The sequence below is a fragment of the Podarcis filfolensis genome (genome assembly GCF_964270895.1).
Source record: "Podarcis filfolensis genome assembly, chromosome: 6".
Classification (NCBI taxonomy): Eukaryota; Metazoa; Chordata; class Lepidosauria; order Squamata; family Lacertidae; genus Podarcis; species Podarcis filfolensis.
Genome location: NC_139609.1, coordinates 49,096,920 through 49,123,667, shown reverse-complemented (window position 1 = coordinate 49,123,667; position 26,748 = coordinate 49,096,920). Strand labels below are relative to the sequence as shown.

The 26,748-nt window shown below is 40.3% G+C and overlaps 2 protein-coding genes across 4 annotated transcripts in view; one reads left to right on the top strand and one right to left on the bottom strand.

The window, feature by feature from the left end:
* Positions 1-673: 673 nt before the first annotated feature.
* Positions 674-21,851, bottom strand: KIF2C (kinesin family member 2C). 3 transcript variants are annotated; one of them, XM_083619850.1, is made up of 21 exons: positions 21,718-21,851; positions 19,794-19,888; positions 17,691-17,795; positions 14,453-14,501; positions 13,264-13,386; positions 12,970-13,089; positions 12,356-12,456; positions 11,636-11,731; positions 10,439-10,493; positions 9,837-9,999; positions 8,093-8,183; positions 7,718-7,781; positions 7,374-7,465; positions 6,231-6,373; positions 4,979-5,183; positions 4,173-4,283; positions 3,602-3,669; positions 3,054-3,162; positions 2,861-2,965; positions 2,513-2,636; positions 674-788 (listed from the first exon to the last, which is right to left on the bottom strand). In XM_083619850.1, exons 1-21 carry the CDS (start codon positions 21,779-21,781, stop codon positions 709-711), a joined length of 2,163 nt encoding a protein of 720 aa, XP_083475976.1. In that variant the 5' UTR covers positions 21,782-21,851; the 3' UTR covers positions 674-708. The 3 variants fall into 3 exon arrangements, with proteins under 3 accessions (XP_083475976.1, XP_083475977.1, XP_083475978.1); XM_083619851.1 differs by lacking the exons at positions 19,794-19,888; positions 21,718-21,851 and adding an exon at positions 18,150-18,305; XM_083619852.1 differs by lacking the exons at positions 19,794-19,888; positions 21,718-21,851 and adding an exon at positions 17,994-18,081.
* Positions 19,867-26,748, top strand: part of CCDC17 (coiled-coil domain containing 17) — a 30,753-nt gene continuing 23,871 nt past the window's right edge. The window contains exons 1-4 of the mRNA XM_083619815.1: positions 19,867-20,107; positions 24,845-25,051; positions 25,424-25,561; positions 26,461-26,523. Coding sequence (XP_083475941.1) covers positions 24,863-25,051; positions 25,424-25,561; positions 26,461-26,523 — 390 coding nt within the window. The 5' untranslated portion in view covers positions 19,867-20,107; positions 24,845-24,862. The remainder of the gene's footprint in view (positions 20,108-24,844; positions 25,052-25,423; positions 25,562-26,460; positions 26,524-26,748) is intronic.

Below are 26,748 nucleotides of genomic sequence, written 5' to 3'. Positions count from 1 at the left end.
GTCTACCTGGCAAGCGGAAATGTTTGCAATGACTGAACAAACATAACAGCACAATGCTGAACTCCTCCCATAGTATTTCTAAGTAAAATATGTTTATAACCAGTCTTACCGACAAATCTCAAATTCTCTTCTAGATGTAATAGATAAGGTTGAAAGTAAGCAAGCTGTCCTTACCAAGTTGTTGCTCTCCAAGCCAGATGTGCATACAAATCCAACATATACAAGTGGCTTCCAAGAATAGCAGAAGACCTGCAGAACACACTTCAAACCCCTCACAATACAGGACTTGATGCATTCAGAAATATTTATTTATAAACTGCTTCAATTACTGATTATTTATATTTTAAAAAGTCTCAAACAGCAAAACCAGTTCAAGATTCACTGGATTGCATTCAATGTTAACATTTCAAAAGTATTTAGTGAAATACTTTATTTACACTAGAAAAATGTACAAGCTTACCAAGAGACACCAAAGCAACTCTTCTTCTTAGCCTTCAGTTGTGAAGAGGAGCAATGGTCCCAGAAACATCACATTCTGGCAGAGTACTTTCCTTCACCTGCATAAAGGATAGCACCCTCTCCCCAAAACAGGGAACCCTCACACAAGATAGGATGAACCTTCTGCTAGCATTTTAAATACAGTTAACAGCAAACCAAAGAAGTGACAGACAAATAGAGAGGGAAGAAATTCATTTAACAAGTGGGTAACTACTGAAGTGGCCGCTTATTCAGATGCTTGCTGGCTTGTTCTTCCATCTGCATGGCAAGGGTTAGTTCTTCCAGAGTGTCTATGGAAGAGGAAGACAGAGAAGATAGACGTCAGCATGAGACCCCTTTGGAGGGCATCCAGAAAACAAAAAAAGAAACACACATCTAGACACTCCATTTCTTTCTTTCTGACCACTCTGGTGGCAGCAACAGAATCCAGCCAGCAGGCAAGAGCCTGAGTTCCCTTACCAGAACAAACCATTTTGACAAGAGGGCGAGGCCCAGATGTCAATCACCTGACACCCCACTTCAAAACTGGGCTGCAAAGAACAATACCCAAAGGCCTTGCTCTAATTGTCAATCAGCTGATTGGAGCTTACAGCAAGTCCTGTTTTGGGCAGGGATCAGCAGCACTATGGAGTTCCTATTTGGAATTCAGATTGTGCAGCCAGTCTCTCCAGGACTTGCTGTCAGCCACTGCTGTCTTGTCCCATTCAAGTATATGAAAAATATCTTGTGGCAAAATAGCATTATGTATGACTGAAAACAAAAGTGAAACTAATTTTTTTGCCTCAGGATTGTAATGTTTGCAAAGAGAGCCACCTAGTGAATGCTTTGTAAAATGCCTAGTCCTGGAACATCACAGTACAATGTAGGGGTTATCAACATTTTGGGGCCCCACAGGCACATTTGGAAAACTGAGAAACACTCCACAGCAATGCATGAACCCACCCGAGTGCAACTGCCTCACTCAGTAACAGTGCAACCTCTTACATTCCACGCCCCACACTGAACATTTCTCTTACAACGACAGCATTTCAGAATTAAGCAGCTCCATACTGACCCCCCCTTCCTCTCCAAGGATGTGCACTAAGAGAACAGTGGTGATTCTCTTCCAGCCTGTGGCAATGTATTCCTGGGAATCACACAACATGTGTTTAACCAGTCCAATAGTCAACCCACGGTATTGCCCACCAACTCTACACTTTAGCATGACAAAGCTCCTTATCAAAGCGGAAAGAAAGTACAGTATAGAGGTGCGCAAACGGCAAGTTGTAAGAAAGCATAATTTATTACACTGCACATTATTGTTGATCACTGGGCATGTCTGTTAAAGGCACTAAACTTAGCTTTGAATTTTTGAAGTTTTGCGGAGCTTGAGTCAACATGACATGGTTTTAAGTCCAGAGTTAAAATCAATTAATACACGCAGCTAATCTTTTGTAAGGGAGGCAGGCACAATGCAATAGTAACCTAAACTCTACCTGAAATTTCCATTCCTATACCCGTCTCTCATGCAAACAGTTTGGCAGAAGGCCATCTCTATTTTATCTTTCTACTATTCTTTTTCTTTTTTATACTTATACATCATACAAACAAACATTGAATAAAACAAACAAATAATACAAAACAGAAGAAAACACAAAAACAAAATTACAAGGATATAAACATAATAACAAACTACAATCGGAAAAAAGAAAAGAAAAAAGTGACTTCCAACTAACTCCATGTGGATCTTTATTCCTCATATCACTGGTTGTCTGTAATGATTAAATTTTACCTTCTCCTTTCCTTACCACTAATCATGGTAAAGCCTTATACCTCTCCCCAGCCTCCATCATCTTATGTGGCAAGCAATTTTGGATAGCAACTGCATTGCTTCTATATTCTATGGCAGTTTTTGTAGCATAGCTGAACATCCTGTCACAGGGAAGTTGAAAAGCCAACTCCCAAAAGCACCAAGCATTTTAATTTCTATGCTACTTCCTGCAGTGTGTTAGTGAAATACAGCACCCTCCAGTACCTTTCAGGCGGAGGAAATTTTTGGATCCTTCATTTACGAAGCACTGGGCTTGATACACAAATGCCTCCAGGTCATATTCTGGTTGTTCTGCAATATCCAGGAGACAGTTGCAGTCGTTCATTTTCTGAGTACAAAAGGTGAGGAAAGTTAGGAGTTTCTCTTACAATTATGGAACAAACTCATGTTACTGGAAATATTGGCTTAAAATTTGCACTGAAATCTTGTTGCATGATCCTTGATCTAGGATAAGCATCATTTCACCATCACAATTTCAGTTCTTCAACAGTAAAAGCCACTTGAACCCAGAGACTATCAAGAAGATTTGGTGCACTACCCACCAATACATACCTCCCTGACATCCTTAAGCTCCTCTATTGCCTTCTCCTCAAGCTCACTTATCCGGGTGACAGCCTCACGGAAACTGGACAGATGAGACAGCTCATCATCAGAAAGCTGTTGTTTTGACAAGAGAAAGTATTAGCACAGCCTCACTAAGCTCTACTCGCCAAACAGATTGCCCTCCCGTTCAGCACATGCAAACCTCATGAAGGTGGGCCGATTCTTCCTCACTGATATCCACCTCTTCATTTTCAGTTTCCATGCAGTTCTGTGCTTCTCCAGCTGTTCCATTGTGAGGGAGCTCCTTCACTCTGAGAACAGAAGGGAAGAATCCAGCCTTGGTAAAGCACTTAATGGCCTGTATACAACACAGGTGAAGCCTGAGGGTGGAACTCTTCCAGTCATTCTGTCTGCGCAAGCATTCCAGCTTGCTAGACAGAACAATACCCCGTCCCCCCACACCCTGTTCTGGAGGTTCTCCCAACCCCCACAAGCTAATTGATTGGGGGCCACAGAGGGGAGGACAGGGGGAACACCCCATTGCACAAGCTGAAGCTCATGTGCAGGGCTTCCACTGGTGGTGCTTGTTAGATGAATCCCACCCTTAAAGTGAAAGCCTGAAGCCATTTGAAAACTGCAATTCTAAAACAGTTTTTCCTTCCACAAATACATCATGACTAAGATCACTTGTATGACCAACAATTTACCCCAGTATTAAGGATGAGATTTGTAAGTCCAGAAATCACTCACCTATCAGCATACCGCAAGGTATTTAGGGTATATTCACAGGAATTCATGCCTGGGGAGATCATTGCAATCTGAAAGCAAATAAAATAATTAGCCACCTGTATTCATCTCTTACTTTCTATACAATTACAGTCACTCACATCCATCCAGCCTGCAATGCTGTCCCAGCAGTTCTGCTTCACTGATCCCATCAACAATGAAGCACCTTAAGTTTTCTTGCACCTTCATCGTATTTACTTGGAATTTAGACTCCACAGAAATCTATAGGCTTTTTCCAAGCAAACATGTTCAGGTTGTCACCTTAATGCAACTATGACCCTGAAGGAGAGCAATTTTAACATCTGTATGTTGATAAGCTTTGCTCTAGATTGCAACATACCGGCTCATGAACCAGTGCAACAAAATATTTGATCAGGAAGCTTGTTTTGGCTTTCTGCATAAATCAAGAACTGGGTATAATTTTCTTAAGATACACTGGCATAGCTATTTTACTTGTTACTAGAAACAGAATAAGATAAAATCAAGTGGTAGCTTCAGCAAGTTCTATAATCACAAGGCCAGCTATTTAACTTACCATACAGGTTCTGGAATTTGCTCCAATGAAGGAATCCCTCAGTACTTGGGTAAGTTTGCTCTCCCGAAAAGGTGTGTGTTGTTTATTCTGGCCTAGAGCGCGGATACATTCCTGGGGATAGGAGGAGAAATAGTCATATTTGACTATTCACCGGTATGACAATTTATCGCACTGCCCTAGACTACACTACAATACCATCCGCCTAGTTGCAGCCAAACTCTTTAAACTTTCTACTAAAATGCCAACAGGATGTTTATTGAAAACTAACTTATCTTCAGGAAAAATCACAAATAGCTTCTAATCTTTTTTGAACCCCTTGATCAAATCAAACTTTTATAGAGTTAGAATTGGAAGGAGGTTCAAGAGTCATTTTAATTTAACTTCCAGATAGCGGTAGCCAATATAGACACTGCAGTTTGGCATTTTGGTATCTGTCTATGCAAGTCAGTTGCAATGCTCAGGCTCCTGGTGAGTTTCTATTACAGCTTTCCATGCTGAATGTTGCTGAGCTCCTTTTCACAAATTATTCCTAGTCCTCTCATTCTTCAGTGGCTATTCTACAAGCTCCCCAAACAGCTTTGTCATAACTGATTTAGCAAGTGTCTTCTATAATAAGAGTTGCAAATCTGTCTCCATACATCTTGAGTCGGTTTGTCCAAGTCTGCAGAACTGAACAGGCAAATAAACAGTGCCAAAGAGGCTGGTAGTAAGTAGCCCAGTCCTGGATTTATGCCATCAGCTGTCTATTCTGCTCGTCTAAAACTGCCACAAACTCTTATTGCCTGTGCCATGGAGTTACACTGTACCTTCAGTGCTAGCAAGCTCTTGTTTATTTCTGCTGCTTCCAACCGTGTCTGCCGATCATTGCTGGAGGTATCAGCACCTCTTTCATTCCCAGCCAAGTCCACTAAGGAGAACTTGCCATGAAGTTTTCGTTTTCTACGCAGAATAATTTGAAAACAAGCATGGGAACGCGAGGAGCTGGCGTTTGCAAATGTATGCCCGGATGTCCTACAACGGAGATAATAGTGTTCATTAGATCATGGGTATGAAATATAATTATATACCAACTGTTCCGTATCTTCGCCTCAGAATATGTCAGTATAACTTGTGTTGTCTGTACCTTATCTGTTATGTTCCAATTAATGCTTCTACTTCCAAGTCTAATGTGAATTTAATATATTAAAAGGATACTAGCCTTTGCACTATCTGCATAGATCTAAGCATGGGGTCTCCAACCAGGCACCCATATGAATTATGGCAGACATCCATCCCACTTGGTGTCCACCAAGCCCCTCTACCCCTCCCTAGTGGGAGAGTGTTTTGGGGAGGTTGCCTGATTTTTATTTGATGGAAGAAGAGTCTGAGCATTACCAGTTTTTCTTCTGTGATGTCTTCAGGAGTTTTAGATTTGTACGTATGCCCTGGAGCCCAAAAAGGTTGGAGACAACGCCTAATGTCTCCATTGGTTGATTTTTGCCTATTGGTTGGTTGATTTTTGTTCTTGTTCTTATGATGTATTTTGTGCTTTAATATTGTATTTTTATGTTGTGAACCACCCTGAGATTTGCCAATGAAGGACAGTATACAAATTTTAAGTAGTAGTAGTAGTAGTAGTAGTAGTAGTAGTAGTTGTTCAGTGTTTTGGTGTTCTGGTGACATGAATGACTCTCCCTTCACAGTCCCCAGTCACTTTCTCCAAACTCTCCACATCTATGAATCTCTTTCTCTAGGAATTGCTTTTTGTAGCAATAAAAAACCCCTAAGGTTTCAAAGACTGGAGAAAAATAGTGAGTTTATAATAAAAGCAGGTTATTTAGAACATGCAAGTTCAGTTTTACTGGTGCAAAATTTAGGTTCCTATACAGCTCTTCTTGTTTTACCACCAGAAGACTAAGACTATGGATAGTCCCCACCCTTTCTTGCAAATTGTCTTCTAAGTAAAGGTAAAACCGATTATATCTTGTCAACTGCTCCTTTTCCCTAAGAGTTAAGGGGGACATGATAAATGGTCAGATCTACATCCTGCATTAATATTAAGCATGCAGCACAACCAACCTGCAGGCACTGCCTATCTCAATCATCCGGATAACATCCTCAGCACAGTTCACTTGCATTTCTTGCAGGCCAACGACCTGAACCTGCTGTTTGCCATCCTCCAGCACTCGCAGCTTTGCTTTTTTGTTTAAGAGATCAAATAGCTGGATTGGAAAAGAGGGAAGTACAAAAAGTTGCAGAAAGATCAGGTGCTAGAAGTGTAGTATTTGAGAAAGCCTCTTCAAAATGTCTCACATATTTTTAAAATCCTCCTGAAAGCCTCAACATAAAGCTTTCCAATAAAGAAGGGTACAATATATTTATGCATAATGGACTGGAATGTCACTGCAAACTCCCCATGGCTAGGAACCTTATGCCAAGCACCACAAAGATTCAATGACACCACATTTCCCATGAATGTAGTCTGGACTAGGTATTAAAAGCAAGAAACTAACACATGCAAACTGAGGAGTGGCTTAAGAGGAGTTCAAACCTCTCTCCCAAGAGCCTGCATTTTCATAAGAATGTTCACCTCCTAACTGGGGATGGTCATATTTTCTTTATGTAGCTTGTGGTGTAGCCTCAAGAGCAGTGGGTATATCACATCTCATTCTCAAAAGGACTCCCTCTTCTCAGTGGCGTAGCGTGGGTTGTCAGCACCCGGGGCAAGGCAAGTAATTTGCGCCCCCTAACCCGTGGATTTGCGCCCCCTAACCCGTGGATTTGCGCCCCCTAACCCATGGATTTGCCCTAACCCCAGATGTTGCGCCCGGTGCGGTCCGCCACCCCTGCACCCCCCACGCTACGCCACTGCCTCTTCTCAGGTTAAGATGACTTATTTGATTCACCCAAGTGAACATTAATTCCCAGTGCAAGACCATGCAATGTAGTGAAGTGCTCTGCTCTTAAAATGTTTCAAAGATTTCCATTTAGCAGTGTTTAAGATTATACAAACTGTAACAAAGCTGTAACCCTAAAAAGTCTAAAATGGCTTATAATGAGAAGACACCTCTCAGCACTGCTAGGCTACCCCAGCTGCAGAAGGGGGATGTTAGTCTAATACTCCCTGCCATCACCAGATTATATATAGAAGATACCAACTCATCTCCAGCACTCTCAGATCTCAGGAGATATGAAGAATATTTAAAAAACACATGGCCTCACCTTTCCATTATATATTTCAAAGAAAGTCACGTACACTTCCAGACCTAGAGCCTTGTATCTTGGCTGGTTCTGAAGAAGGAAGACATCCTGTGCTGGTAAGGGAAAGACATTTACAGGACAATTATCAAGAGCTCTATGTGCTTTGGGGTCCTTTCTAGAAGTTCTTTTACAGCTTATAAAGTGGTTATCTAAAGCATTTGCTGTGGACATTAGTACTTAATGTATACCATTTAACCAGAAGTTAAATTGGAAGAGCAGGCTTCACACAGACCTTGCATATTACAATCTATTTTTCCTTATGTTTCCAACTGTTTAAATAAAATTCAAATGAAAATGGTACATACATGCAAAAGCATATATTCCTTTAGAGGCCTTCTGAACTTTCCCAGAGAAGTCACCTCCCATAGTCTAGAAAGAGAAAATATATTAAGAGACAGGTTCTCAGCAGTTATAACGGAATCTATTTCCTGCAACTTTGATTACAGTATTTGCAAGCACAGAAAATCAATGTTTAAAAGCAGTGGAATTCAGTCTCTGCAGGATCATGCAACAGCAGCCCATGCCCAAAAGCTCATTTAAAAGCCACGTAATTACAGCAGCTATGACTATATAGATGAATGCTGTGATAGGGCCTTAAGTTCACCAAGCTAAGTCAGAGTGAAAATGTTCATTAATATCCTGCAACACATACACACATCCCTCAAGAACAAAACACTTACATGGGTTTTTCCACTTCCAGTCTGACCATAGGCAAAACATGTAGCTTTCCCTCCCTCAAATATGGTCTGCACAAGTGGTCTAGCAGTGAACCTGGTCAAACCATAACAGGAAAATGCAAAATATTAATGAATGAGTGAAATTACACCGTACAAGTGAATTCTCAAAACTCAAATCCCCATAAAACCATTTACAAGAGCACCCACTAAAATAACCTCAATACAACTTAATAACTCAACTACTGACAAGATCAGAAGTCTAGAAATTTGCTTGATCACAACAGCATTGCAGGCTGAATAAGAGAGGTTCTACTAGGCTCAAGAGCTACCATTCTACACTTTCACCACTCAAGATATAATGTTGCTTTAGAAGGGGCAATCAGAAGTTCTTGGGTTTCTGAACCCTTTGCTACTGTGTATTATCATGCTACTGCTGCATTGGTAAATTGATGAGGGCTGATTAGCAGTACCGTTATTCTATTCATCTGATTTTGTGTTTTATATCATTTTTTGTAAACTGCTGTGTGACCTTTTTTAAACAAATTAAAAGTGGGATATAGCTGTAGTGCTAGCAGAAAGGATTATGTCTACTCCCTGGGGACAGGAACAATCCCATTAGAGCTGAAGAGTGAGGCACAGGGGTTCTGCCCCTCAAGCTTGCACCTCTGCCTTAGAAGTCTTAGGAAAACCTTCTCATCTCAAGTACTTCCATAAGTAGGGATGGGGAACCTCTGACCTGCAGAACACACTTGGCCTGTGAGCCCATTCTGGGCAAGTCTTGCCCACCCTGCACCCAATGCCATGCATGATGGCAGGTAAAGGCAGAGCTTCAAAATAACAATTGGGAGCTTCAAGTGAACTCTCAATTGTTCCATTTTAGCAGCATCGTAAATGGAAACTGCTTCTCCCTCCCAGTGCTACACTTTGAACTTCTGGTTTGGCTCCAAGAGCAGCAGAACCTATTTGAAAGCCCTTTTGCAAACAGTCCCACACAGCTTTTCAAACATGCAATGCAAAGGGGCTTTCAAACAGTCCCAACAATCCAGATTTCATAGCAAAGAATCAACCAACATCATAGTGACATCAAATTTGGCTCACCAGGGGTGGGGAGAAAAAGATCTAGCCTACTGGCCAGAGAAACTTCATCACCTTTGCTGTAAAGGACTTCCCTGTATACCACAAAGACTGATGTTTAGATACTAAGGGGGATAAAGTTTCTGCTCCCAACACTGAGAACGAACAGATTTGGGAAAGATAGTTAATATGTTTTATTTCTCAAGTATCAAGGATTTCCAGTTATTTTGCCTAACAACAAACTGTGATTTTGTGCAATGTATTAATTGATCTTTAGTGTGGAATTTTTCTGGTTCCTCAGGAGGAATTATTGCAGAATGTCAGATTTCCAGTGCTGCTTCAGATTCACCGCCTCCCAAGCCCATCACATGCCCCTTACCCATGAAGGAGCTCCATGCAGCAGATTCCCCAAGTAAGGATCTCCCACCTAGCAACCTCCGTGCATGCAGTGCCAGCATATAAATGATGCACAGATATGAGCTTATACAAGAGCAATAACGTTTTTTGAAGTGGCATCTGCTGCCTGGAGTGCCTGTATGGGTTAAAATCTTTGACAGCTGCATGAAAGAAGCTTCACATGTGAACTGGCCCTCCACGTCTACTGTCCCATTTGCCAAGTATCACAACTCTGTACTCTTCATTCACTGCCATTGAAAGGAAAGACATGCATTACCAATAAACCATTTCATTGGAAGCTTTTTCATCAAACGAGAAGTCAAATCGAAAAGCTTGGTTTTCAAGGTATTTCGTCAGATCCACCTTCACCTTTGGTTCATGCACTAGGATGCTGTTCTTGCTGGCAACAGTAATTATATCACACTCTTTCTTCCCAAGTTCTGTTTAGGAAACAAAAGTAGTTCACACTATAAAGTTGAACCCTACTGATTTGCAGTGTTTTGTGGAACTGACAACCTGAGCAGGAAAGCAAAGGTTGAACAATTTGGCATGGGATTTTTAATAGGCGATGAGCAGCACAAGGGAAGCACTGAGGTAGTAAAATGTTAATTGAAAGAATTAAACATTAGAGGGAGTTGACAAACTGTACAAGCATCCTGCTAGAGGTTTGCTAAAGAGGTCTTCTGGTATCTTATTCCTCCCTCGTTGGAGCAAAATACATGACGCTGTTTTTAAAAGACAACCATTTTCAGCACTAACAAAGTTCCAACTGACAGAAACCTGCCATAATTTCGGCACTGACATACTCCACAGAATCCAGCATAAAGAACAGTGTTGGACCAACCTGTCAATTGCTAAACTCCACAGATGCCACTTTACCTTGTTTATTTAAGGGTCGTTTCCTCACACAGACGCAAATTCTATGTTCTTCTATCTTTAAAAAAGGAAAGAAAATTTCACATTAAGACCAGCTCTTTGGTATCTTTATTCACTAAGCTGTATCAGAGAAGGTGATGATGGGATACTCTGCAACACCCAACAATATTATGCAATTCCCTAGCATAAGAAAGTTTTAAGAAGTAAGAGTTTTTGCTGCAGTTATGAAGACTTGTAACATCACTGACAATATTAGCCTTTTTTCAGTAAGTCATATAGCCAACAAAGCTCCCATTCCTATGTAGAATGGCACCAGCTGTCATGTGCAGTTTTCTTATAGAGATAGTTATGCATATATGCAAATAATGTTAATGTGAAATACTACAAAACAACTATGGCCCCAACAAAGCATTTTTCAAAACCCTGTACTGAACTCAGTCATGAAAATTTTAAAAAATCTTTTTCCATTGTGTTTTTCTTTATTTGCAATATATATATTAGTCATAAACATTGATTCATGCAAAGTTTATTTTTGTTATTTTACAACCCCCCCACGATGTTCCAAATGTCTATTTATTATCATTTAACTTAACAACAACAACAACAATCATTCCACAAATCACCATGTGTTCTTGGAGGCCTACAACCACATTTATCAACATTGTATGTGATAAAAATATACCAGGTTGATGAAAAATAGATATCATTTATATGACTTGTCTAGACAAAGCAGGCAAGTAGAGAAAGTCAGTGTGACCTTCTAGAAGTCACATGCTTAATGGAACTTTAGCCCAATGATAGCTGTTCCGCTCCCTTGAGTGGTTATCACTTGTGAAAATTTTAATAATTTGCCAGGTCACAGTATGATCCAACAGCCTACCTAGTTCATTGAGCACTAGATCTCTGTTTAATGTTCAATGCACATTCTTTGACACCATTTTAAAATTCTTCAGGACATACAATCAATAAATGAGCAAGATTACTTTGATAATCCCAGATAATACATTGAGAGTTCAAGTGGAGTCCCATTCTTTAATAGTTTACTTCAGTTTCCTAGATCTTGATGTTCATAAAGTATTTGTTACCTCCTTAAAATATAGCAAATGTACACCAATAATTGTGTTTATTTGAAGATGAATACTAAATAAGAAGACACTTGGAGGGGGAAATGTGGCTAGTTAGTTGCAAGTATTTACTTACGGGGTCATTCATTGATATCGACTGACAAACAATATTGGCTCTATATTCCTTGACCATCCGTGCAAAATCCCAGTTTGGACAACTACTGTCATATTCCTGTAAGACAAAGTAGTAATTAACTTACAATCTTGCTATAGAGAAAATTATGCAACTTTTCTTCCTAAGAATGTGCAACACTACCAATTAAGAAATAAAGTACAGAGAGTAGGAAAGGTCTTCCTTGGGGCAAAAGTTTCACTTTATGCTTTCATCCACTGTTATTAAAGCTTCACTACTATACATTTTTATAAAGCTTTCCCCCCCCCTTCCAGTTCTAAATGAGATTCCTTGAACTCTTAAGTTCCAACTAGCTGCTCTCCATTACGTTGGTCTAATTGTAGCCTTGATATACTTAAAGTATGGCAAGCAACTATTGATTTTTCTTAGACAGGTTTTAGAGAAACTGCCCAGGCAGTTTTCTGTAATGTGTCTGCCATAAGGACCTTTCAAAACTAGAACTAGGAATAAAAATCTAGAACTCAGTTTGGTATGCTAATTGCTTTGAACTTTGAGAAACCAGAACTAATTTCATTCCATGCAATGAGAAAAGCTAAATTGCTTATTTTAGTCAGATTACATAGAGAACAATGATGAATATCCATGCTCTGCATGGCACCCAAGATACAGCTATTGAATGAAACATCCTGCAGAATGTTTCACAGGCAAGTGTCACATTCTTACCTGTGCCCGCTTATTTCTTATTTCAGAGAACTGGGCCCTTTTCTCTTCCCTCTTATTTTTCATTTTGTCCATCTCTTTTACAATGTTAGATTTCCTACGAGCTAGAAGAAGCAAGAATGTTATTACTGCTACTGAAATGAAATGGCCTACATAAAAAAACTGATCTTCTGTCCAGAAATCTCCCACAGGAAGTCTTAAAACAAAAATAAAAATCAGGAGATGTATCATTTTATTGTTGCGTACATTTCTACAGTCATAGGTGATATTTAAGACAACAGGAGTGTTTAGGTTCTTCACGTTTCCTTGGAAGTCATCCACTTTGGCTGGAAGCCCTTCCTGCCAATGCTAGATGCATGGAAACTTGTGGTGATAGTGAGCTCTCTGTAAATGCCAAAATACACTTGAAACACTACTTCCTGTGTTCAGGAACTAAGCTTTTATTTAAGCTTGGATTCAAGACTGAAGACCAGTTCAACCTAAGCTTTAGTGTCCATCCTCAACTATATTCAATCCTCCATTAAGATGGTAGCACAAAGCTCTCTACCAGACTAAACAAAGCTATTGAAGATATTGATTTAAAGAGCCATGAAGCAAGCTGGGAACTATATTCCTACCTTGAATTGCAGCAGAGACCATTCTCAAAGTCTGTGGAGTGTCTTCTGTCATTTCATTGCCATTTGGTTGTACATTGCATCGATCAGTAGAATAGCTGACCCTAGATCGAGTTCGTACAACTGTTGAGACGGGAAATCAGTGGTTAAAAGCATTACTCAAGGCAACACAAGAAATAGTGAGGGTTTGTAAATTTACAAGGTCCTTTTATGCATAGAGGGGAGAGCTGCCCTACCCGTGAACACTTGTGCGATACAAATGCAAAATCATAATGTATTGTACTTATTCCTACTCACCAGGAAGAGCAGAGTGACTTCGTGTTCGTACAGGAGCAGGCAATTCCACCTCCATATCGTTTTCCAGAGGGCTGTTCTGAGTTTCTGCTATGACAGACATCTTGCTAGCTTGCGATCGCAGTACTAAGGAAGCAAGGGGAAAGTGCCATCAATTACCAACTTAATAATATTCAGCAAAATTGACTCCAAAAATGTTTGCGTATTTTTGTGTGTGCACAAAGCAGTACAATACAACTTCAGCAAGCATTTGGGAACTACTAGAGGTCAGTTTGGTAAAACCCAGTTTAAAGGCTGTATTTAACTAACTTTTACTTGGAGTACACCCAATGAAATTAAATGCCACGACTAACAGATCCTATTAGTTGAATACAACCCCAGAGAACAGTATAAGGGTGGTATTTAACTAAGTTTTACTTGGAGGGGCAGATGTGGCTCATCAACCTGGGAAGGTAGCCTATGTAGGAGAAGGAAAACTATGCAATTTTAATAAGGTATTCAGAAAGACATGTTTCTAAAACCTAAATTAGAATAAAGGACTTCAAAAATGGAAAGGTGAGGGAGTATTACCACAGAATTGATGAGCAATATAGAGGCAACAAGATACTGCTAAGATTTATTTCCTGAACATAATTCAGAAAAGGAACCGCCTCCGGAACATATAGTTGTTGTGATACAGAGTAACCAAACTTTTATTTTTTTTAAGTTCTAATAAATGCTTTGGGATGAACAACCATTAGTATTATTTTAATTTATTACCTACCTGCCCTTCACCCTATGGTCCCAGGGCAGATTACAATAAGTCAAAGTACAAAATTAAAACCTGTTTTAAAAACTTACAAGTACAAAAAATACACCACTGCAATATAGAGAGTGGGTCCTTATTAATATTAAGCATGTATCATGACACTTCTGTATGGGCAGCTGAGGGAGAAGAGGCATAAGCACAGGATAGACCTGCAGGGTCAAAGCTACAGGTGACAGTGGCTATATAGAACGTCCAAAAATAAGAAGTGAGGGGAGAATCAGGCTCTGTAATACATTTACTAGGACTCATATGTCTTCCAATTCCCAGTCACCAAGTAAATCTGAGACAAAATTGCTTCAAAATCAGATGCAGCGTAAAGAGTTCTTTTCCAATAGAGGGCTAAAACTATTCATAATATCTCAAAGCAAATAAATTTGTTTTTACCTTCTTTCGGAGCAGGAATTTTTGAGAGTGTTGTTCTGCGGGTTTGCCTCTGAAGTAAAAAAAAAAGTATTGTAGTCTACTGAATATTAGCACAGACCCCACTTTGCAACATAATAAATTTGGAATATTAATGGAATTGTTTTAATGAGAATTGCTAACTGCCAACTTACAAATATTGTAGAGAACATAGAAATACATAATCTAAAAATTACAAAACTCAGAAAATTTTAGATGTTCTATTAATTTCTGTGTATTCCCCAAAATATGAATCAAAAAGAATTTTAGGACAACCAAATTGGCTAATTTGAGCCAGGCAGATTGAGAGTAGATTACAACTAAATATTTCAATGGATTTTTAACTGTTAACTTGAATGTCATTGGAAAACTACTAGCAATGTTTATCAAACATCAAATGCCTCCCACAGGAATTTAGCTTCTGATTAGTTAATAATGCAATTATAGTTATCTGGCAACATAAGACAATTCAAAAGGCTTATATTTCCCTTCCTACATGGGGATGTAAACAACAGCTAGCTGAAAATTAGCTCTTGAGAAGAGGGATACACTGGCAAAGGAACATGTGCAAACCATGCTTATGATACCATAAGAAACCAGGTACACAAAGAATCTAACTGAAAATAAAATAGGGCTTTGTTACAGTGAAGAAATCCATTTTCATTTTTATCTTCATAAAATTCCCTAATTGTCATTACAAATAGTTTGGCAAATGCTTAAAACCGTTTGGCCTGTTTTATAACATATCTAAAGAACCACCAACACTTTATTTGACTGATTTGTTTTCATATGCTTGGTGCTCCTGCTGAAGGGGGTGGGAGGGAGATTTATACAAATTCCTTCCCTGCCTCTGCAACCTGCTGTAAAGATGTACCAGAGAGTTGGGGGGACCTTTCAAAATAGGGTGGTAGGTAGTACAGAAACAAGAAGTGGGAATTAGTGAAAAGCACTACTATACTGTTTTGCCAATAGGTACTGCTGGATATCAGCCCCTTCCATTTATGAAAGGAGATACAGTACTGTACTTGAATACAACCACACTTTTCTCACCCGACCATTCCTATGAATGAAGCAAAAGTTAAGTTCAATTCCCAAACCAGATGATGTTTCTGCTGTATAATACTGCCTTCTATTAAATATGGATAGCAAGATTTTAACATGTATGCTAGGAGGGGTACTGAATGCTACTTTAAAAAAGAAAGTCATCAAACTCAGAGATTATTAGGGAAATAACCACTATAAAATTGCAGAAGAAATGGTTAATTTATTGATGGTGAAGTTTTGACAGGATTAAGTTTTAAAAGACATTGTTCTGCCTCATTTATATTAACTGGCCCTATCTGCTATCTCACTAGGTAGGTATAATGATTTCCCTGTAGGTGACCGATGCAAGAAAAAACTATCAAATCAGAATGCAGAACTTGGTTTTATATCTGTATGCTGCTTTTCCAGCAACCAAGCTGAGCTCAAAGCAGCTCACTATAGTATCAGATGAGTCAACCTCAAGTATTTGCAGCCAAAGAATCTAGTCTTAAGGGTGCAGAGAAAATAAGAATTTGATTAAGCATTTTACGATCATGACTATGATCTAAAGGACTGCTTGAAAAATATATTTGGATGAACTTGCTACCAACAAAGGCGAACACCAGAAAAATTGAAAACCACATGTTTCTCTGTATAATGATACACTTCTAGCAGAGACCCAAGAACTCAAATGTGGTCTTAAAAAGAAACTTATTACATGCAGCATCCAACAGAACAGTTCCATTAGTGCAGGGGCTTTTGGCTGTGCAACAAATGTCCCTTCTCTCTCCTCTCCCTATGCACCTCCTGCAATCAGCTCTGGGGGTTCCCCCAAACCCTCGACATGGGCTCAGGGAGAGAGAGCAGAGGGGAGGAAAACGAGGGACAGTTCCATTGTGCAAGTGGAAATCCTTGCACTAGCAGTGCTAACATAATAGACAAGCCTTTGCTGCTGTATTTTCCTAACAAGGAGGGCACTAGGAAAAGGGTACGACAGAGGACGAGATGGTTGGACAGCGTTCTCGAAGCTACCAACATGAGTTTGACCAAACTGTGGGAGGCAGTGGAAGACAGGAGTGCCCGGTGTGCTCTGGTCCATGAGTCACGAAGAGTTGGACACGACTAAACAACAACAAGCGCGAGCATCAAGCCTGTACCTGCTCCGGAGGCTTATATTTAAATCACCTGACATTATATGATGTCAAGTGATTGACAGCTGTGCAACCCTTCCCATCTGTCAGAATGGACCACTCACCCAAAAATCCCCTACCCCTGGACTATATGATAATGTGCACAGGGTAAGCTGCAGAAATTGACTGCACATAAGCCATAGTGAAGTGAAAGGGCAAATCATCCAAGATCATGACAATAGAGCAACAAGTGCATGGGAAAAGGCAATTTGGACAGTGGTAGAAAGCTTCAGGTAGGGCAGTCCTACAAAGCAGTGGAGAGCAGGGGCTTCTGTATGTCCAAGAACAAAAGAAAAACCAGTATTTTCAAACCCAGGCCTTCAGGAAAAGCTGCAGGTCCTACAATTTCCTCCCTCTTGGCAATTATCTGACACAGAAGCCCCATGTGCTTTTGGACATGGTTCCATTAGCTTTACGTCTCGCCATTTGCCTAAGCTAACACTCTGTCCAAAATACTCTTTCTACATATTGCCCCACCATCTCTCTCCTTTGCCCATCAGATTTTCCCTTTCAATTGTCATTGCCTCATTCCTAGTCCTCTGAGGCAGTGTGCATATCCGTATCCCTAGGGCTCCTCTACCCAATGTCTTGCTCCTCCATCACAAGAGAGTTTGGCCATACTTCTTCCCCCCAGCACCACTGTTCAGGTGATATAACTGCTATTAAAACATGGATGCCGAAAAGCTTCAATTAGCACTTTTAGAGGATAATAGAATAAAGACATTGGGGGGGGGGGAATCAGAAATTATCCCCAGGAAAGTACATGAATAGAGATGCTGTTTGTATACTTTAAAAAAAAAAAGAATTGAAAATGCTGAAAGACGTAAACTTCTTTTGCATTGTTAATCCATATCTTGAGACCTCAAATCAATATAGAGGCAAGCATGAAATAGTAAAATATTAAAAGATATAAAAACAACTCATGAAGTTTCAACCCATCTTTAAAATTCAGTAAGTTCAGATTCTTGCTGCTTGGCAAGAATCAAAGGAAAAACTCCAGGATAACCTACCTGTGTGGTTACATTCTCCTGGGCATGATGGCTTTCTTTCGCAGCAGCAACAACTGGAGATGTAAACAGCTCTGGATTTATTGCTACCACATCATCAAGGTCAATCTGCAAAGGGAAAACAGACACAAAACACAGGATGAGCCATTTACCACATAATTAATCATCAGCCTTAAGGGTATGTGTTAAGCAATCTACCACATGCCTAAGCACCAGGACCACCAGTCAGCAATTTGTTTGGCATGACCAGTTTAAAGCAATGAATTCACAGCTCTCATAAATTGATATATAAAACAAGTTGCCCACCAATATAGTGTTCCAGGAGGCTCTTATTTCACAAGACACCAGCAAAGCCCATTTGCTACAAATGCTTTAATCTCTAGTAGCTAATCTTAGTACATCCCAGTCATTCCTTGATTTCCGCTGTAAGCTCCTAGTATTTGTAAAGCAAATATTACTTACTGAAACAAATTCTTAGACTGTCATTCCAAAAAATGAAGTGTTTACTAATCTAAAACTAATCAGTTAGGCTATGCAACTGATTTCTCCCTCTTAGCTTTGTGAATGTGCAGAGGTAGAGTGAATAAGTCATGCGCCACAGCCCATCTGCTTTACCTTAAGAATGACATCATAATCCTATTGCTAGTGCTGCAATATTCTAACAGTCATTTTCCTGAGCTACAGAGGCACCCATAGAGCAGGTAGGAAGTATGAATTTGAAGTCTCCAGATCAACTATTCAGCTTCTACACATATCACACCATGTTGGGAAATGTTGCCTTATTCATTTAACACAACAAGAGTTTGTTTTGTGGTTAACAAAAAAAGCTCTGAGTAGGTGTTTAGTATATACACTTATTGGCTAACATTCAGCCTGATCATAGTCATGTTTACTCAAAAGCTAGGCTCTACTGAGCTCAATATATTCACAACTTACTCCCAAATGAGTAAATTAGTTTTGCAGCCTATATGATACAACTTTCTAAGCAAAAGGGTGTCATTATTTTTAGGACCATTTCTGCATTATACACCATTTATCAGGGTAGGCTGAAGGTAGGCCATGATCTACTGGATAATTTTTATAGAGAATGTTAGTCCTTCACTTCATCCAACATAATAGATATTATGTTCTTAATAATACACATCAAGATCACTTAATACAGCAACATCTTAATTGGTAAGATCCCAGAATGCACTCTTGCTTTGCATAATACATTTTACAGACGCAGATGAATTATAAAATTCAATTTAAAAAAAAAAAGTCAGTCAAGCACTATCCTAGAAAACCACACTGTGCAGTTTAGGTGGGACTCCCACAAGGAAAAAGAATGGTAAATGAAAAAAAAAAATCAAGTTGGAGGTAGAGAAGGAATTATTTTTGAGGATCATATGGTGGAAAGGCAGGATATGATTTATTTAATTGGCATATCTACAAATATCCATTCAAAGACATGCAAAAGGGTTTTTAGAGTTGGAATTCTTACTAATTCTGGACAAAAAAGCACCACGTGTATGATGCAGGAGGTAGGTTTTAAACCAACATTTATTGAAGATTTCCAAATATATGGTTTATATGATGTCTACTCAATCATAAGCGCCTTGCTGGATCAAAGCAAAGGCAAATCCAGCCCAGCATTCTGTTTTCCAGTGGCTAGCCATATGTCTAAAAGGAGCCAACAGGCAATTGGTATTGCTGGAGAATCATTGCTGAATTGTATGCACCTCAATAGCTCATAGGCCCTATTATGTTCAATAGGACTTATATGTAAACATGTATTGGACTACCAATCCTAAATGGAGGGTGGAGTGGAGAGGGAATGCATTGATGGACAATCTGCCACTTCTAAAGTCTACCAACTCGTGCGGGCAGGGCAAGTGAAGGGAGAATCTGGAATTTTATTTCTTATTCTCTGGCAGTTAAACAACCTGTGGAGCTTTCTGTGGCCATAGCTATGGTCTGCAGCTTAGACACCTTGCTCACCAGAGGAAAGGCACCTCCACCTCATCCTAACTCCCTTCAGCCAGCATATCTAGGGGTTAGGGTTGCTCTTAGCCTCAGCTGCTTGACTGCATAAGTAAAGAATGGGGATATATTTCAAATTCTCACCTCTTTCCCTTTGACAGTGTTATTTTCTGTCCATTCTACAGATACCACCATTTTTTCCAGACTCACTGCCTTGATTGTGGCACCATGGACTGCACCTGAATAGGGGGGAAATCATTTCAAAAAAGGCTAGTTTCCTCAAATCAGAGAACCACAGAGGAACTAGATGCATTGAAATATCAACTAATCCGAAACATGCAATGTGAAACTTGTCACAAAAGTACAAACACATCTGTGAGCTTCCACTCTAAGCAGAAAAGTATTAATGGAGTACCATAGGTAACGATTTGCTGCCCTCTTTTGAGAGACAGTTCTAGGTAATATAATTTTTTTGCAGTAATTCTTTCTCTTCTCCCTGGGTCATTTCCTTGACAGTCTTAATAAGTTTGCTTATGCTTAACACCAACTTGGACAAAACCATTTTCTACATACTAACATGGCCTACGATGTAGGGATGATATAATGATACATCACAATGTCTGAAATAAGGATGGAGCTATGTAGAGGCATTGACTGGCTTCACAGTTCTTCCAGCATCATGATTTTTGCATAATGCACACACAGACACATCATGATTCGCAATATATTGCCAGGTGAAAAATTATGAAACAAATATCACAATATGAACATCAAACTAGTTTTAGATGATGTTATCAATATATGGCCCAGCCCTACTACTATTCCTAGAGAAGCTCAGTAGTTTTTTGGCACCCCCTCCCCCAAAACACAGTTAGTTATAGCTCTGCTAGCTATTGTTGATAGTTTCCAGGTAGTACCATTACCAACAGAATATGCCTTCTTATATCCAAAGGTCAAAATTTATTTTAGAAAAGAGTCTGCAGAAGAGGCGAGGAATCCCCAGCCAAGGGGGGCATAGGTGATTCTCCTAGCTTCTCTAACCAGCCCTTGGGACTCTCCCCAGGCTCTGTTTGGTACCCACTTTGAGTGCTTTTGTCTGGCTGGAATGTATCCTTGAAAGTGATACTGTAATGACTGTTGCACAAATCTTTCAATCCAGAAAAGCATGTGTGGATAGACAAACCTCTAGCTTTTGTGTGGCTGGAATATAGCCTACTGTACAAAGGGTTCCAAATTCTTATCTGTCCACTTTTGCCTGTGGCCAAGGTTTGCACCTCCACCCCCCAAAAACAAGCAAATCAATAAAAATACTTAGGTAACCAAAGTTCTGCCCCCGCAGAAAGTCTGTCCCCCTAACATAAACCATGGCTATCCCCATGCCTCTGGCCCCTGTAAATTTGCCCAGAAAGGAATGTGGCCCTCAAATGGAAAAATTGTATGTAAAAAGTTGTTTGAAAAAGTCATTAAACCATTTCGTAAAACTAATTGTTCACTATAAACTGAGGCAAAGTGATCCTGTGAACAGCTGCATTAGCAGCTTGTTAGCTTATAGGCACAATTCAGAGTTATGTTATTCACCTATAAAGCCCTTAACAGCCTGGAACTCAAATTACTAACGGAAACGCCTCATCTTATTAGCACTGGAGTGTCGGGGAGGGAAAGAATTTCACCAGATTTGTATTCAACTACGCAACGTCTGAGGCAGCTCTACTGCATAAGGGAACCTTGTTGCTGTTAAACAAGTCTGTGGATGGTCAGTGCCAGGATGGGAGACCACCGGGGAACAGCGTGCAACGCCTTCTTGGCTTCCATGACGGAAGAAGGGTGGGAGATAAGTACTGGATAATGAAATAAAAACCAAGCAGGGGCTTCTCTATCTGGCTATATGCTGGGTCCCTTCCTATCAGTAAGTTCCATCGCACGCCAGAAGGAAGGCGAGGATAACTGCAGCGCATGCGCATTAATTCTACAAAGCCCCAGAAGAGGCTGAAAACTTTGGCTACGGCAAGAGGAAAAAGACACACCTAAACAGATCGCGATTTTTGTCAGGCTCTACTCCTTTACTTACCATTACTACGCTGAATATTAATCACTGACCCGGGCTCAAGGCATCCATAAACGCTTGGGTCCATAGTACTGGAAAAGTCTGGTTCTCTAGCGTCAGCAAAAAAAAGGAGCACTTCTCACTTCACAGACCGGTATCGAAAAGAAGCAGCGAATCAACTGCCGCCGTTTTGAACGGGGCGCGCCGCAAAGCCTGCCGGGAAGCTACGTCTGTCAGGTGACGTAAATGCCTACAAAAAAACTACATCTACCAGCACGACTTGCGGCGCCCGCCCCCTAATTGTTTCCCCATGTTTTCTGGAGATTTACACTTCCGAAAATGACGTGCAAGCCAAAGTTAATGACATGGAGCCTACCCGGAGGAGCGGAGGGGAAATGGCCTCTCTTGTGATGGAGAAGCAGCTATATAGGTAGACGAATGACGGGGTCTTTTAGTGCAGATTAATTGGTATCTCGTAATTTTTAACTTTTCCGTTTTCAACCTTTTTTGCGTTTTGCCCGATTCATTTATTTTTGCCTTTTGGTATACAACTTTTCCTTTTTTGAATCTATGGGAATCTCGTGACGATTGCCAAAATTCAATATTATGCACATATCGTATTCATGGCATTTTATCCCTCTCTTCCTTCAAGCTCAGACCCCCAGCCACCCGTTTTTATTCCCTTTACACCCTTATAAGATGGGCTGCCTGAGAGACACAAGCCCAATGTCACCGAGGGAGTTTTGTGGCGGAGGGGGCATTTGCACAGGGTTCCCCAAGTCCGATGGGCTAGCGATCAGAACGCTACATTTCCGGCAGTCCTTCATTCATTGATATACAGTAAATCGTAATTACCGGTAACTTCAAAATAAGCAGACTTTTTAAATTCTTGCTTCCGCCTAAACACGTATAAAACTGCGCTATGGGTCGGCATTAAAAGAAACGAACAGCATAATGCTTTTAACAACACTGTTTTATGCCGGATTTTTGTGAAGTTGGTAAGCATTCAAATCTATTTTTAACAGCAAAAAAGTAGCCCCACCGAAGCGGGGCCTCAAAAAATTAGTTGTAAACTCATAACTGTTCCTCTCCACGGAAATCTTTAGTAAAAGGCGAAAGATTTATACGATCTGAAGAGAAACCAGAGTATAAACTTAAGCACCGTGGTAGATTTGCTGGAGTAACCACGCTTGCTTCTTAGGTGACAGCAACTCCTTTAAACCAAGGGTTAAAATCTTGCTTTTCAACAATGAGTTATATTCCGGAATTTCTACTTGCTTTCAGAACCAGCACATGTAATATTTCACAACAGAAATAAACAGAAAATACAGATAAAAGAATTAATTCAGCGCACTGCATTATGGTTGTGACTAAATGCAAAATAAGCTCACAAACTCTTCCTGCTTTACGCCCCGCCCTCACCCAAGCCGTCAGCAGCGGCTGGATGCCCATATCTGTCAGTGGCTTCCCTTGCTGCTACAGACTTGTTGGGTCTTGTTCATAATGGTGGTTCAATTTTCTACATATAGTACTTGGAAAAATGATACCACTGGATAATTACGTAGTGAGCAATGTAACTAACACGCAGGAAGTAGCAAGGCCCCATAAAAATCTACACTTGGCTATGACAACACACTAATGATTAGTTTCTTTTCAATCTATCATCTCCAAGGAAGAAAAAAAATGCCCTTTCTCAAAAAGAGGATTTCATACTAAAAATATATTTGCCAGCAAATTTTCTTTTCAAATTCTAGTCTCAAATTCAGCAATAACAAAGTTGCCAACCCGAACCAATGGATTGAAGTTACATGAAAGCAGATTCTGACTAAACATCAAGAAGCACTTTGACAGTAAGAGGTGTTTGACAGTGGAACAGACTCCCTGAGAAGGTTGTGGACTGTCCTTCACTGGAGGTTTTTAGCACTGGCTGGCCACCTGTCATGGATGCTTTAGTTGAGATTCCTGCATTGCAGGGGGTTGGACTAGATAGCCCTTGGGGGTCCTTTCCAATTCTACAATTTCTATGATTCTATGATACCAGTACTTGGTGTCTGTTTCTGCACTTTCTTTTAGGGTTATCACACTCCCCATAAATACATTTTCCCTGTGCTGGTGGCCATCAATGCGTCCTGTGGGAGCAAGTTCCTTAGTTTAAATATGTGCTGCATATTTAAACTACTTTTATCTGTTCCAAATCTTCCAACATTCAACTTCATTGGATGTCCATGAGTTCTAGCATTATGAGAGAGGAAGAAAATCTTTATCCTTTTTCTCCATACCATGCATAATTTTATAATCTTTTATTATGTCACCACTTACTCACCTTTTCTTTAAACTAAGAAGTCCCAAATGCTGTGCCACCTTTCTTCCCAGGTGAGTTGCTCCATCCCATTTATCATTTAGGTTGCCCCTTTCTGAACCTTTTCCAAGTCAAAGGCGCACATGTATGCACGAATGCCGGAGTGTAGGGACAGCCTTTATTGCCCTGCATATAAACAACAGAAGAAGAAGAATGGAATTGCTTTAAGAAGATACACTCTCCTTAACTGTCCCTCCCCTCTAGTGACTGATGCAGGGAGGTGGCTGACACCCCAACCAGGTATTATAGACTCAGCTCCTTCTTGGATTCTCAGATTGCACTTAGAGTTTCCCAGTAACAGCTCTTACTGATTTGGTTAATATTATGTATTGCATTTACTTTAGGCCTTTTTATTATTACACCTTTTCATGTCATAAACTTTTTTCCACTTTGTACATATGGTTAGGAATGGACTATATGTACATAAACATTTTTATTGAAGTGCTTGTGGATTAGGCTTGCAGTAGCACACAATCCAGGCCAGATATTACAGAGTGCTATCACAGAAAGGGCCCTGTCAGAAATATAAAAAGCAAATAGAGACCAGGTGCACACACAGATCTCCTCTCCTTAACAGATCTTAGGTAACAGCAAACATAAACAGTAGCTACTGCCATGGTGATTATTCCAATCACTCTGGGCTACTTTGCTGCATCATTTTGGCTGGCTAGCACCACCTGCCAGTTACCAGCATAGCAACTATAGAAACTCCATATGCTGTTGCAGTCCTTTCCTGCAAGGAAGAACAAGTGCCCAGTGCCTTCCAAATAAACACCACCCTTTGTGGAACAGCAGCAGCAGTCACTCCTCATGATGACGGATCTGGTGGCTTTCCACTGTGCCAACTGCGGGATGGGGTTCCGCTCCAGGCGGCTGCTAGAAAAGCACATGGAAAAATTCTGCATTGGAGAGGAGACTGCATCTGATGCCAGATACCGAAACAGGCAAGCCCTCTGTAAGGGGAAAGAACCTAAGAAAGCAGAGACTCCGGACAGCATGGTAAAGACCTGGCAATGTTTGCTAGACTTTCCCCCAACATTTTAGACCTACTAGCTTGTGTGCTGGAGGGGGAAAGTTATGTGCTGCAATTTTGCTGACTGCATTGGCGTATAAGGCTTTTCCAGTCATACCAAAAAGCTATCAATATTTTAAACTTTTTCCTGTGTACACATACAGCAGAAGGAGGAGGAAGGTGTGCCTAGATTTTCCCCCACCCCAGTTTCGAGGTGTTTCATGAACTGAGAGGGTTTTGAAGCCTTCTGTTTAGATATTTTAGCTTCCATGAATTTGCATTTGAGTAACAATATATTTTCCTGACACCCCCTTCCATTTATTGGCTTTCTTTTCTGGGTGGTGGTTTCTATGGCACAGCATCATCAGCTACAAGCACCAAAAACAAAGAAGCATCACTTGGATGGGGAATATGAGGAACAAGCACACCACTCCAGAAGCTTTGATCATAAAGGAAGTGTTTCAGACAGCCAGGCCTTGAAGAAACTGACTGAAGAGGTACTGCAGAAAAGAAGAGAGGAGCGCAGATCTTTGCTCCATCATAGATTCTCTGTTTACAGTACTTCCATTCTAAACTACTTTACTTAGTAGTTAATTCATTCAAACACTTAGGTTATTTCCCCTCATCTCTGATGCCTTTTTATTTTTTGTCACCACAGATGAAAAATTGAGCTGATGAAACAAAGGGCTCATCATCTGAGTACAGCACCACAAGTCTAGCTTTCAGCTTATGCACTTCTTACAAGCATTTCAGAAAGCTCCCTCACCCCAAAATTTCAGTTGAGCTAAGGGACAATAAGCTGCAGTCTCCCGCTAGACGTGTTTTTAGAGCATTTGACAAACTTACCATTAGGCTTAGAAAGATCAACTAGTAACATTGGCATGGAAAAGGTTGTATGAAACATTGGCCTATAGATTCAGAGAATTTGGCCACTAGTGTTGATTTTCTCGAGTTCCATCTGAAATTCTATTAGCGTTGTGTTCACCAACAGTAAAAAAGAATGGAAGAGAGCCAGCTCTTTTCTCTATATGATGTGCCAACAGCAAGATTGCCAATGGAAATGCAGGCCTCTTTGGACAGCTGTAAGAAATTCAGTAGGTGAAACCTTTCCTGTCACTGAGACAGAGTGATGGAAAAGCTTCACCTGTATCATTTCTGCTTAACACACAGCAGAAGACACAATAGTCCTGCCAGAAAATAAGCTGGCAACCTTAAATAAAACAATAAACAAACCCTAATTAGCACCCATAACTTGAATACTAAGTTGTTTCAAGATCTTTTAAATATTGTGTTGTAGCTGTTGTAACCCACCTTGGAACCTTGGGGTGAAGGGTGGGTAATAAGTTGTAGTAGTAATTATAATAATAATCACTAAAGGAATTCTTCCCTTTCACAGTTCCACAAACTGAGGATGTCACTGGAAGACACTCTTCCTACATTCAGGACATTCCAGGCAGAGGTAAAACAGTGATTAAAGACTTCTTAAAAAAATGTTGCAGGCTTCTAGCAATTTTAATTCTGGATTGCAGTGGAGTGCTTAAAATTGCCAGAATTGTGTGAGGAACAACTTTACAGAAACTCATTGCCATGGGGAGCTCCTTCCTGTGCTGTTCCATTTTCAGACCAGAAAGTGCAGATCATAGCTCAGAACAGGGGGAGCAACACTAAAAGCTCTGCTCTGAGT